Below are 13,533 nucleotides of genomic sequence, written 5' to 3'. Positions count from 1 at the left end.
GTTGGAAGTGCCCATCCCTGTGCAGGCAGAGTGGTTTTTTTTGGGATAATTCATTAGGCTCTCTCCACTTCTCCTTCCAAGGGGGATGTTGGCAGTTTGGTGGGGTGAGGATCAGGCACAGCTTGGATTGGAGGATCCTGGAGGGTTTTTTCCAACCCCAGTGACTGAGATCTCCACAGGCTGCCATGCTCTGGCTCTCAGCTCTCTGTGCCTTCCTCTCATCTGCCTTTCAGTCCCTATCTTTAAAACCCAGGGGAAGTTCCTTTAACCTTTTTTCAGCTGCTCTCAGTTCTCCCAGCCCCTCTCTGCCCCCAGGCTGCTGTTACACATTTCGGCAATCACCTCCTTTCTTTCCACTCCTGCTTTTCAAAACGCTCCTGCAGCCGGGGTGGAAACTGGGATGGAGCTGTGCTCTTATCTCCAGTAATCCTTTCTCTGGAGTGTACCCTGATTTAAATCCAAGAGGTGTTACTGAAGTCACAGCTCCAGGCTGCAGACACGATACACGTTGATTCATGGCTTCAAGCTCAGTTTCTGAACGATTTCTTAAAAGCCGGTGTTCAAAAGCAGTTTTAGGATGTCATTTTTTTGGTAGCAGATCCCTGCCAGGGAGGTGGGGCCAGCTTGGTAAATACTTTCTGCTTTTGGGTTGGTGCTGCTGTCAGGTTCTCCTAAATAAACTTTGGCACTGGAAATCCTCCCACCCCCCCCAAAAAAAAGAGGATTTCCAGGGTCTGTTTATAGGGAGGCTGTCCCAGTGACTGCCCCAGTTCCATCGCACTGGGACTGCCTCCCCCAGAGGGTTGGAGAGGAGCTAAAATCAGTTTTTTCAACTCCAAATGCATTTGCTGAAGGGACTTGGAGCTTGTCCCCACTTACAGCTGGAGGTTTGAGAGTCAGAATTCAGGTCTGGCTCCATTTCCCTTCCTCTTGGGGTTTATCCAGCAAGGGTAAAGCTCACTGGAGGGTCTTTGGGAATGGGATATGGATGAGGCTCTGCAGGGTCATTGGTCTCCAGACTGCCCAGCTGCCCCTGTTCAGTTCCTCTTCATTTGCACAGCTCTAAAAGATTGAGCTTTAAACTGCTGCTGCAGGAGCTTGAATCCAAATTAGTCTAGAAAATGCCATTAGAATTTATTTGGCTTTTCCCAGAGAGACATCTGAGGAAAATGCTATTTTCTCCATACTCAAAGCACTCTCTCAAGTATTTGCAGTGGGAAAACAACTTGAAATTTGGCAAAATACGCATTATTTAATTTTTTTTTCCTCACTGATAGTGTAGTTATTCTGTAAGAACTTTCCTGAATTTGGGTAAAGGAGAAACTTGTCAGGGCTTGTATTTCTCACAGGGGCTTGTCACTGTAAGGGCAACTTGTGCTTTGTCTCAAGTGCCATTTTTGCAATATATTCAGCCTTGTTCAGGCAAATCTGCAGATCCAGAGTGATATTTCCTAAAGAAAACTTTCTGCAAACAATCATTCCTCAGTTTTCAGAGCAGAGCTTGAATAGCATCCAACAAACCAAGCTGCAGTCCAAGTGTGAAACAGGCACAGATGAAATCAAATATTGAATAGTCATTCATGAATGCTGCACTGAATTGAGGGAATCCTCCTCCCACCCCTCCTGGCATTTTTGGAGTTGTGGGATGAAATTTATATCTTAGGAATACATGAGCTCTTGCTGAACCCTGCTTTTTTACATTCCTCATTTTTCACTAGCAGTGCTTGTATTTTTCAACCTGGCATAGCAATGTGATGAATAATTAGTGCCTTCATGGGTGAACCAGCCTTTTTTTTTTAATTTCCTGAGGGTCCAGGACTTGAAGAGGGCCCAGGAATGTGAATTATACTAAAATATACCATTGCTCTTATCCATGTTCCAAAGGCACTACTGGGACAGAGAACTGAAAATAAGGAATTAGGTCTTCCAGGTGTCTCTGGGTATGGAAAAATACAAGGTAGGAATGTCCCTGGCTCATTCCTGCAGTTAGAGCCTTTTCTGGACAACAGGAGAAACATTCTTTTTGTACAGCAATATCCACTTGGGATTCTCACATACCCTCTTGGATATTCTTGTATCTTTAGAATTCAGATTTATTTGGATTTGGGAGTCATGGAAGGTTTTGGCTTGAAGCAGCGAGTGCCCTTTCTCCTGTGCTGGGAAGAAAAAAGGAGAGCTGATAATGCATTGCAAAAATTTAGTCTATTATATAAATTACACACAGGCTGGCAAGTTCCTCGGGTCAACTTAATCTGTTTTCTTCTGTGCCTGGAAAGAGAAAACGACCATTTAATTACTGGGGAGAAAAAAATGATCCTCCTGATTGAGAGAGTCACATGAGTGCAATTTACTTCATCCTTCCATTCATTGAACGGACATGGATGCAGTTCAGGCAGAGATTTCAAGTTTAATTTCAAGCCAGTTATTTCAAGTTTAATTGGGTGGACACAGAGTGACAAAACCCCCAATGTCCCCAAGGAAACCAAACCTCTGTGCTTTGCTGGTAGTGTTGTGGGGGACAGAATTAATCCTGCTTTGTTCTTGCATGCTTCATTCATCTTTTTCCTCTTCTGTGGTTCAAATGATCCGTGTTTAACTTGGCATTCTGGGAAGTTATTCAGGAATTTGCCAGAGCACAGGTTCCCCATCCCTGGAAGTGTCCAAGGCCAGGTTTTGGATCACCCTGGCACAGTGGAAGGTGCCCCTGCCCATGGCAGGGGTGGCACTGGATGGGCTTTAAGGTCCCTTCCAAACCATTCTATGATTTTCCATGTACAGATGATTTTCCAGGAACTATTTCCATGATTCCTGAAACTGGGACAGAGGTACAGCAGGGTGCACTATCTCAGGGTGATCCAAAACCTGGCCTTGGACACTTCTGAGGATGGAGAAGCTGTGCCAGGGTCTGTAAATTCCTGAATAACTTCCCAGAATGCCAAGTTAAACACGGATCATTTGAACCACAGAAGAGGAAATTCAGTATCAGCCTGTTTTAAGCCTATTTTATTCAGTGTCAGCCTGTTTTTTGTTCTCAGTCCAGAATCCCAGGATGATTTGGGTTGGAAGGGACCTCAAAGCTCCTCCTGTTCCACCCCCTGCCATGGCCAGGGACACCTTCCACTATTTTAAGAAGGCCTGTGACCAAAAAATATCCCCTAAATCCTGGCTTTAGTTTCAATATTGGGAATATTCCTCATGGTGAAGTGTAACACTCCACAGGCACCGAGGGGAGGATTCCCAGTGCCCGGGGCACAACCCCGTGAATTATCCGTGAATAATTCATGAGTAACGGGGACCATTATCATCGGTTTGTGTTCCCAAACAAACACCAGCCTTAGCACATCTCCATCGGACCGGCTCTGAAGTCAGGCAGCCACTTAGCAATTAAAACTTTAATTGCTCCGCAATTAAATTGGCGACTACAATGTAATTAGCAGGCAGGGTTTCATTTGGGAAAGCCAGGCTCTGGCTGAGAGGCCCAAGGGCTGTGTGCTGGGGACCAGGGCAGCAAGGGAAGCTGTTCCCTCTTGCATTTCATGGAATATCCCCAAGCATCGCTCAGCTACAACTCCTAGGGCCGGTTTTTACTAAGAAAAGCTTAATTTCATGAAGTTTTAGTGAACCTCCCAGAAATCCTGCAAAGCAACAGGGTGAGGTGAGGCTCTGGCACAGGTGCCCAGAGCAGCTGTGGATGCCCCTGAATCCCTGGAAGTGTCCAAGGATAAAGAACCAAAGCACTGAGACTTGGGGGCCTGCAGAACCCAAAATATTTTGAGTTCTGCATGGTTAAAGGGATTTTTGGAGCTATTTCTGTTGAGGACAGGCTGATGGCTTGTGGAGGCATCGATTTCTTTTATTGACCCTTAACTCTGGTCACCTTCTCATGTTCATCCTGGAAAGGGAATGGCTGGAGCCCTTGGAACTGGGGAACTGAAGGCACTGAGATTTTTATTTTGTGCTCTGTTTGAAAAATCATACACATTGCCCATTGTTATGGAATAGCTTCTTACAGCTGACAAAAAAGTGCATTGTTTGTATGCCAACTAACGCTCCCCAAAATCAGCTCAAGCTGTAAATTAAATATAATGTTGAATTCAATAATGCTCAATATTTGGACTGAAATGCAGCATTTTCTGATTCTCCTGCCTGGAGAGAAGCATCTCTTGCATTATTTAGTGTTTGTCTGATGGAGATGCCAAGGCAAGCTGCAGATGTATCTCCATTAATTGATCAATATTGTGTTGTATTCCATTTGGTTCCTTTATCTGCTTGATACAGCAGAACAATTTGTTTGCTCCATGGAAAACTGCACTGTACAGGCTGCCAGGTAGGAAAAGAAAATGGGAAAAATCCTACAGCAGTCCCTTGAACTTTTAATTCCATAAGAGGTGAATTTTTCTCATGGTCTGGGCATCTTATGGTGAGGTGTTTAATGTTCCAGATTGCTCAGTTACACAGCAGGGGAATGGGAGGCTTTCTCCAGGATAATAAATTGTAATTAAAGAGCACATTAATTGCCTAACCACAGAGCATTGTTTTATCTAATCTTGCTAATACCTGCATTATTGTGCTGGGAAATCTTCTCTTTACTTTTAAAACAAGTATTTTAATTTCATCAGCAATGTGTTTCTTGTGCTCCCCAACACTTGGGAATAATGTGATCCCATCTGTGCATTCCTGCTCAGAATTGCCCATCTTTCTTTGGAACCCATGAGCCAAAAGTCAGGTAAAGTAATTTCCTTTGCAGGTTTTTGTTATAGAGCTTTATCCAGCAGAGCTTTTTGCAGAAGAAGCTGCTGGAACTCCGGTCTATTAAACAAAAAATGACATTCTCCAAAATGATTTAGGAATCTCTGAAGTGTGGGAGGCCCCACTAAAGGTTGATATTGCTCATTCTTGAGATAAACACCTATTTTTGTTCTTCTTGTTATGTTAATACTTAATATGAAGAAATTAATCAGACATTTATAGAAATAGTCATAAAAATTAACTTGCTTGAAGATATTTGAATTCCCCCCAACTCTGCTTCTCTATCACAGAAAACACTGCTGCCATTTTACACTCCCACAGCCCAGGTAACTTTTAGGTCATAATATTTACCAAACAGCCATTTTCAGCTGGATAAATAATCATCTTTTCTAACCTAAATGAGTCTGTGTTTCAGTTCTCTGAAACTGTTTCCCAGTTTGGGGTGTCAGGGGAGGTTTTTTTAGTGGCTGCTAAGATTTGAAACCTTTGCTCTTTTTCCCCACCTTTTTTTTTTTTTTTTTTTTTTTTTGTGGGAATAACCCTGTGGCCCCCTCATGTCTGTCCCCTCTTCCTTCTCTTCTCCTGGCTCTTGTTTATCAAATCTTGCTTTTCAAGCCCTCTGTTATTTAAAAGATGGGTCACGTCCAACCTCCCATGTTGGTCCTTTCTTTCCACCCACCCTGGGATTTTAATTTTGACCCTTCCTCACACATCCCAGCATGATGCAGGTAAGCTGATAAAGCAGATTTCCCCTCATAAAACGAGATATTCAGAAAGGCAAGGGGTGGAGAGATGGGAATTAAATAATAGCCACGGGTCAGAGTAATTTTCTTTTCTATGATAGTTCTGTTACTCATGGATGAATGTTCTCAGGGATTAGTTTCTCAGGGAAAATGACCAAAATTACATCTCACCGCCGTTTTCATGTGGGGTGTTAAAGACCTAAATCTTTTCTTTTTTGAACATAAAAAATTGGGGGAAATTTCACCTGGAAGTCTAAGGGGAAATTTCACCTGAAAGTCTAAGGGGTGAAACAAGTTCACACTGAGTTTAGTGTACTGTATGTCCTGACTGTACAGATGCTCTGTAGGCACAGAGTTTTTGGAGTGGAGCCTCATCCCCAGTGTCTCAAGCCTCATCCCACAGTCTCAAGCTGCACCAAGGGAAATATAGGGTGGATATTAGGAAGAAGTTTTTTACACAAAGGGTGATAAAGTTCTGGAATGGTCTGCCTGGGGAGGTGGTGGAGTCACCACCCCTGGATGTGTTTAAAACCAGCCTGGATGTGGCACTGGGTGCCAGGGTTTAGCTGAGGGGTTGGGGCTGGGTTGGACTCAATGATCTTGGAGGTCTCTTCCAACCTGGTCATTAGAATTTAGTTCTGTGAATTCTAATGAGCTACAGCTGTCCAGGACAGGTGAGTGATATTGAAATTAGTGAGCCAGTAATGAGCCCAGGGGCACTGACCAATCACACAGGGAACAGAGGGCACACAGGTGCAGTGCATCAACATCAGGGTATAAAAGGCTGGGCTGAAGAACAACCAAGTGCTGATGCCTGAAACTTTCCTCTGTGTGAGTCACACCTTTGCTGCCAGTGGTGAGTTTTGTATCCCATGGAAAAGGGCTGGAGTTCATGCCCAGGGCCCTGTGGCCCTGCTGGGCTGCTGCCATTCCAGATGGTGCAGGACGTGTCCCCAGCTGCCACCACCCACCCCTCGGGCTGCCCTGGCAGTGCCAGCACCTCCTGCAAACGGGGCTGGTGCGTGGGCACAGGGGCTGTGGGCATTGGGAGCGGGGCTGAGCCTCATCCCTAACGAGCTGCAGCTGTGAGAAGCAGGTGAGTGATATTGAAATTAATGAGCCTTAATGAGCCCAGGGGCACTGACCAATCACACAGGAGCAGAGGGCACACAGGTGCAGTGCATCAGCACGAGGGGATAAAAGGCTGGGCTGAGGCACAGCAAGGGCAGTTGCTGGCAGTGTTAGGGTGTTACTGTGTGGGAGCAGATACCTGAAGCCTTCTGAGCTGGTGAGGTGTTGCTCTGTGTGGGCTGAAGCTTTCTGATATTGTTTGGTGACACTCTGTGTACTGTGGGTATCTCAACTGCAACAATGCTCCACTAAAAACCAGTCAAGTGTTAAAAGTATCTGCATGCAGTAGTTGGTTTTAACCTTTTCTGAGTGTATGTGCTCTTCTTCATAAGACATTTAGTTCCTTTTGAAGTTGTAGGGCTCTGGTGTGGTTTGTTTTTTGTTCACAGTATGGAATTCCACGATGGTTTGGATTGGAAGTGACCTTAAATTCCCTCCAGTTCCACCCTGCCATGGCCAGGGACGCTTTCCACTGTCCCAGGCTCTTCTAAGCCCCATCCAAACTGGCCAGGAATCAAATAAATTTTAGAAGTTAAATTTCAAAAAGACATTCACCCTCCTTTAAAAATGTCTGAAATTATTTAATTGCCCTTTTAAAATGGTTATTCTCTCTTCTTTTTTCTCACAGATGGGAAGGTTGAAGTGACAAAGGAGGGAGTGAAGCTCTGCACCATGGGACCTGGCAAAGTTTTTGGGGAGTTAGCCATCCTCTACAACTGCACCCGGACAGCTACTGTCAAAAGTAAGAGCATTTTAGATGTTTCTTCAATCTTTTCACTTGGAAGCTGCAGCCTCTTTTAGGTGTTTCGCTTTCTCAGTGAATTCAGCTCTTTGGGGCATGGATTTTGGTATGGAATTTAGGCACTCTGTATGAAGGAGATGCAGAGGAAATGCACCATTCAGTCTCTCAGGTTGGTCCTACCCCATGCAGAGGAGCCTGAAGCTTGCACCACAGTTGTCTTTACAATTCCTGCTGGATCTCATGATAATTATTTTCTTCTTGCTTAGACGAACCTTTCTGACCTGTGTAAGTCTTTAAGGGAAACTCAGTAAGCCAAGCTTAGCTCTTGTTCAGGACAAATCATTGTTTTCCCACTAAAATAAATCAAGGAAAAAAAATCTGGATGGCACTTGACCCCCTGCTCTAAACTCCTCAGCACTTTTCTTACCTGTTTTCTTTTATGAATGTTCTGGGCAAAAACTTGGCTTGCACAGTTAAGCAGAGGGAATAAATCACATTGCTATGCATGACTTAAATGGGTTTTTGTTTACATTCAGATGCAGATCTAGGATATCACAGCTCTCCTTGATCTTGAGGACAAGAGTTTATGGTGGTGTCTGAAGCAGAGAGAGATAATAAATAGTTGTGTGGTTTTAAGGTGCTGTGGTGGAGGAGTTAAAAGAGTACAGATGGTACAGAAAAATTCAAACAAGAGGTACAAACTTGAATAATACAAACCAGTGGTATTCTGGTGCCAGAATAATGAGCTGTGCAAGTCCCTGCTCAGAAGAAAGCTTTTTCTGAATATCTAATTGTGCCTCAAAAAAAGAGAAAGGAAAAGAACAAATGGGCAGGAATGAGAAAGCAGGAACAGATAAGTGGATTATTTTCTGCAGCATGTGCTATTCTCTGTAGGGCTCAAGGACATGACTGATGTTCTCTGTTCTCACCTGTGCAAACCTTGCCCTTTCACAAGTGCTGGGGACCTCAAGTGAGGGTGGAAAATTGAGAAAAGCAGCAGGTTTGTGTGATAAATACAGCTGGGGAAGGTTGGGAAGAGCAGAGGGAAAGCTCACAGCCTAGTGAGGGGATGGTTGTTGTTTAGTTCCCCTTAGGAATGCAGAGCTGCAGGGCACCTGAGTGGAATCCCACAGAACAACTCTGTTCCTGTGCCATTCCCAGCTGCTTGGGCAAGGCACTCCCACTGCAGCTTTTCTGTGGTTTTATTTTCCCTTGCTGCCTTTTCCACACCCCTGCTGAGCAAACCTCCAGCCTGGCACGTGGCATTGCTGTCCCAAATCCCTTTGTCCTGGTTAAACTGGGGGCAGGGGTCACTACTCAGAGAATCCTTGCCTCAAGGAAAAGGAGTCTGTGTCCCTTGTTCCTTTCTTAGCAGCATTGTGTAATTAGAGTTCTGCTGGGTTTAATGCCTTTCCCAGGGCCAGCAAGGGACCTGGAGGAATTTTCTCTCTGGTTAGTGCACAGATCAGTGCAGATTTGGGGCTGTAATGAGCTTGGGGAGCTGCTGCAGCTCACAGTCGTTGAGCTGAGGGTGTGGAGGTGCTCACATCCCCTCTGGGCTTGGTGTTGACTTAGTTGGTCCTCCACAGCTTCAAACACCTGCTTGTTCCTTTGGGAAATGAGCAATAAATGTGCTAAATCCCTAGGAAGTGGTGGTAAATACTCCATTAAGCCTTGGATCATTCCAAGGTTGATTTTGGGAGCAATAAAATTGGTGGTTGTAGTGAGAGCAGACACTCAGCACTGGTGGTGAAGAAGTGGCAGGGAGCACCATCCAGCTCCTCTTTGGAGGAACTCTCAGGGCTTCCCAATTTTCAGGAGAGAGCTTTCCATCATCTCCAGGGTGTCAGGAGTGTGCTTTGATGGGCCTGCCTGTACTTCATTAGGAGGGCATTAAGTGCTGCTTTCTGAGGATGAAGTTGCAGCAGAGGCTGAGTGAAGGATGGATTTATGTGGGTGTGGAGCTCTGTGTTACAGCTGGGCCATAATGAGGTGTCAGCTGAGTTGACATCTCCAGCTGGAACTGGGTTTTATGTGTACCCTGGCTTTGGTTTGTAAATAATAATGATTTTAGTGTCATTACTCACTGTTAGTCTGCACAGGCTCTTCAGCTTGTGCTCACTCTGCAGGAGCAAACTTCAGCTATAAATCACTGGAGGAAGGGCTTTGTCTTTGCAACAGGATTTAGGAGACATTAAAATTTAATCATTCTGATCTGACTCCTGTCTCATAATGACCTCTTTAATAAGGCAATTCAGGGCTTTGAAAAGCCTGCCCCAGGAGCACTATTAATATTTTTTTTTCCCTGTCATTGCAGTCTTAAATAAAAGCAGGGTGGGGTTTGAGTTCAAGCAGGGCATGGGAAGAACCCAAACCCTTGGGTGTTGAGGAGCACCGGGGAAGGCAGGGCCACATCTCCTGACATGTGGCCTTCTTTTTAAGATAAATGAACAACTTTTGACATCTGATTTTTGTTTGGTTTTTCTGCAGTGTTTGCTTTACATTTCCAGATATTAGTAGAGGGTTTGGTGGGTTTTTTTTGTTTGTTTGCTTTTTCTTCTTCTGGTAGAAACTGGTTAGTCTGCTCCAAGTATGGAACTGTCAAGGCTTTCTGACTCCTTGATGTTCACAGATCACCTTCCCTTGCACACTCAGTGAAATCCAAATCAGCAGCTAATTTCTCCCTCTCTCTGTATTGATTATCCAGAGATCTCAAGTGCCTGCATGCAATCCTGGATGCTGCTTGCAATTCAAAGCAGAACCACAGACTTTTCTCCCTGATTCCAACAAATAATTAGGCTCAGAATGAGGAAAACATCACTTGTTGTGGCTACACCTAAAATGATGTCTCTGATCCTCTGTTTTTAGAGATATGGTTGGAAAAAAGCTTAAGAGAGGTCAGCAAAAAAAGATAAAGACAGAAATCCCCCCAGATGAATTGGGGTTGTGTTTAAAACATTGTGATTCTTCATTTTGCTAACAAGATGTGGGAGGAAGTGAAATTAATCTGCTGTTAATACTGGGCAGAAGTCTCATTCCTCTTAAAGAATAATGTGTGGAGCAGATTTTTGCAGATGATTTAGGCTGAATTTTGTGGAAGGAGCAGATTGTCCATCCTCTAAGGATGTTCTGTTTATTTTAGAAGTGGTCTAACACCTGAAATAGATTCTCTTGTGGGAAAAATTCAAATAAAACCATCCCTTAGAAACATCTCCATGCGAGGCTGACGATTTCAGGGGAGTTGCACTCCACGCCAGCTTGTGTTTTCAGGAGAACTACTAGCAAAAAAAAAATATAAAATAAAAAGCAAGCAGAGGCTGAAGTTATTAAACTCTAAATTATGTAAATCCTTCTGCTGGCCCTCAGAAGGCAGCACAAGAGTCCCTCAAGCTGCTGTGCTTGCCAGCTGCACTAATTGTACAAAACCCGGCGCGGCGCAGAGGGATTAAGGCGGGAGCTCGGCTTCTCCTTGCCAAGCCTGGATGAGTTTGAATTTTCAACTGCTGGTTTTTGTTTTAATGGAGTCCTCTGCACTGCTTGCTGCAGCCCCAGGAATGACAGAACTTTCTGAGGAGCTTGGTAACATGGATAATTTGTGGGGGAAAATAAGGCGGCAGCGAGTTGCCAATTAAAACTGCAGAGACTCGTTAAAGCCTTGCAGAAGGATGCTGCCTTCAGATATTCTCCTCCAACAATTACAGGAGCCAGGGTAAAGTTTGTTCAGCTCTCCTTAAAACACACTTTGCAAGGAAGTTGACTTTTAGATACTCAACTGTTTGATTAAAATCTCTCTGATGTTACATGGAGATAAGAAACCCAGGCTGGCCCAGCCAGTCTGGTGTGCCTGGTGGGAGATAAATGGAATATAAATGGATATATCCTGGGAGAAAGTAATTTAAACTCACCCTTCCACTGCCTGTATTTTACTGTGACCTTTACAGGTCTTGCAAGTAATGTGACAAAATGGGACTGGATTATTCCTCCAAGGGGATGATAATGAGAAATGATGTTGAGGACAATGGACAAGGTGTAGCAGGATTCTGCCCCCCACCTTCTTCAGAAGCATCTTCAGGATGGCATTTCTGTGGCTCCTTATTTCCATCTTTGGGATCACAGAATCCCAGAATGGTTTGGGTTGGAAGGGACCTTAAATCCCATCCATTCCACCCCATCCCATGGGCAGGGACACCTTCCCCTGTCCCAGGCTGCTCCAGCCTGGCCTTGGGCACTGCCAGGGATGCAGGGGCAGCCCCAGCTGCTCTGGGCACCCTGTGCCAGGGCCTGCCCACCCTGCCAGGGAACAATTCCTCATTCCCAATGTCCCATCCAGCCCTGCCCTCTGGCACTGGGAGCCATTCCCTGTGTCCTGTCCCTCCATCCCTTGTCCCCAGTCCCTCTCCAGCTCTCCTGGAGCCCCTTTAGGCCCTGCAAGGGGCTCTGAGCACTCTCTAGAGCTTTCTCTTCTCCAGGTGAGCACCTGGAGGTTCTGGCATCATAGGCAGCTTTAAGACTGGGTATTTATTTATGGGAAAAACTTTCAGCGTTAAATCCATGTTGAAAAACCCTATAGACCTGTATGGCCAAACAGATAAAGTAACAATAAATAACAAAGGCCTGTTTGTTCTGTCTGATAGAGAAGGAGGGTGATCACCATTCCACGGAAATGAAGTATTTCTGTTGTTATGGAATACTTGTGGAAATAATTTTGTTGATATTTTTCACATTGATTTAATTGCAGAGTGGATTGAGCTGAGTTCTCATCACTTAACCATGGTTATAAGGAGATGATGGTTTTCTCTGTGCAACCCTTGAAGGATTAGTGACTATTACTAGCAGATGTCAGACAATTAGTTCATAAAAGCTCCCATTTCATCCCTTTTTATAGATGTCACTGAAAATGTTGCTGATGTTTGAAATGTGGCCAGAGCAGCTGTGAGAAATGAGGTGACTGAACTTTGCTGTTGACAGTAAAGCTTTGCTTTGGGCAGTGTTTGATAAACAAAGGGATGCAATGGAATATTTGCCATAAATATTAATTTATAGGCTCAGTGACTTGTGATCTTTTCCCAGATTAAAATGCAACAGACAGCACAGGGGCTGGGTTTGCCCCACATTATAAGGAATTTCTCATTCTAGACTATTTCCTGGCAGTAACTGGGGAACAAGAGGGCACTTGGCACCAAGACAGGCCCAGAACTGATCAAGTTGTGTTTCAGAACCAAAGCAACCACTGCCTTCTGTTCTCTTGGGCCACTTTTAGGAGCTCTTTGCTGCCATGAAATCACCCCAAGCTGCCTTTCCTGCTGTCCATAAAAGCAGAGAGCTCCATGGTATTGACTGTGCGACCTTAAATCCATTTGCTCGTGGCAATGATGCAGCAACGATCAAATTGATGGAATAGTAACAGTTCCAAGAATAATGGAATGATGGAATCACTGAAGCTGGGAAAGACCCTTCAGGATCATCCAGTCCAAGCTGTGCCCACCTTGTCCCCAGCCCAGAGCCCTTGGACACCTCCTAAGAGTGCCAGTGTTTCCCCAGTTTGGGATGCTGAAGAGGGCTGGAGTTCACTTGCATTTATCTGAAGTTCCCTGGCCAAGATGCATTTCACATTATTGAAGTGCCAGTGTTAAAAGCATTTGGATACCAAATAAATTGACAAAACTGCAGATAGGCTTTTTAATTAAAAAAAAAAAAAGGCACCAACAAGTTCTCTGTATTGCACGTTTGAAAACCTCATTATATTTCATGAATTGTATCTTCTCTGGGAATGGACTGGGAATGGAAGCTTTTATTTATCTTTAGGCTGCAATAAAACCCATCCAGACAACAAGCAATGTTGACAACTGCATTCACTCCTCTGAAGTTATTTGCAGAAGCCTTTACTCCACAATATCAAAGCCAGCAGTGTTTGAAATGGGTTTGCTGAAGCTCTGCCCTTTGCAGCCTGTGCCTGACACCCAGCTGGAGGAAATGAGATTAAAATAGTGTCTCTTTTTTAATTAACTGCAGCAATGAGGTGCCTGGGGAGAGGCTCAGCTATGTTTTGTTAGTTCTTTGGGGTTTTTTTTAGGGTACTCCATGTAGACAGCAGAAGGTGCAGGTGCCATCTTAAAGCTGTCTTGTCTTTTCCTCTGACATGGCCTGGATGCCCTGGATTGGTTTTTT

General features: G+C 44.6%; 1 protein-coding gene across 3 annotated transcripts in view; it reads left to right on the top strand.

Annotated features, from left to right (window-relative positions):
• The window catches only part of PRKG1 (protein kinase cGMP-dependent 1), a 384,521-nt gene that overhangs the window by 170,375 nt on the left and 200,613 nt on the right, over positions 1-13,533 (top strand). For all 3 annotated transcript variants that reach the window (XM_054637121.2, XM_077183425.1, XM_054637120.2), the window contains exon 3: positions 7,252-7,365. In XM_054637121.2, the coding sequence (XP_054493096.1) occupies positions 7,252-7,365 (114 nt within the window). The remainder of the gene's footprint in view (positions 1-7,251; positions 7,366-13,533) is intronic.

Source organism: Agelaius phoeniceus, chromosome 9, assembly GCF_051311805.1.
Source record: "Agelaius phoeniceus isolate bAgePho1 chromosome 9, bAgePho1.hap1, whole genome shotgun sequence".
Lineage (NCBI taxonomy): Eukaryota > Metazoa > Chordata > Aves > Passeriformes > Icteridae > Agelaius > Agelaius phoeniceus.
This window is presented reverse-complemented; position numbering and strand designations above follow the sequence as displayed.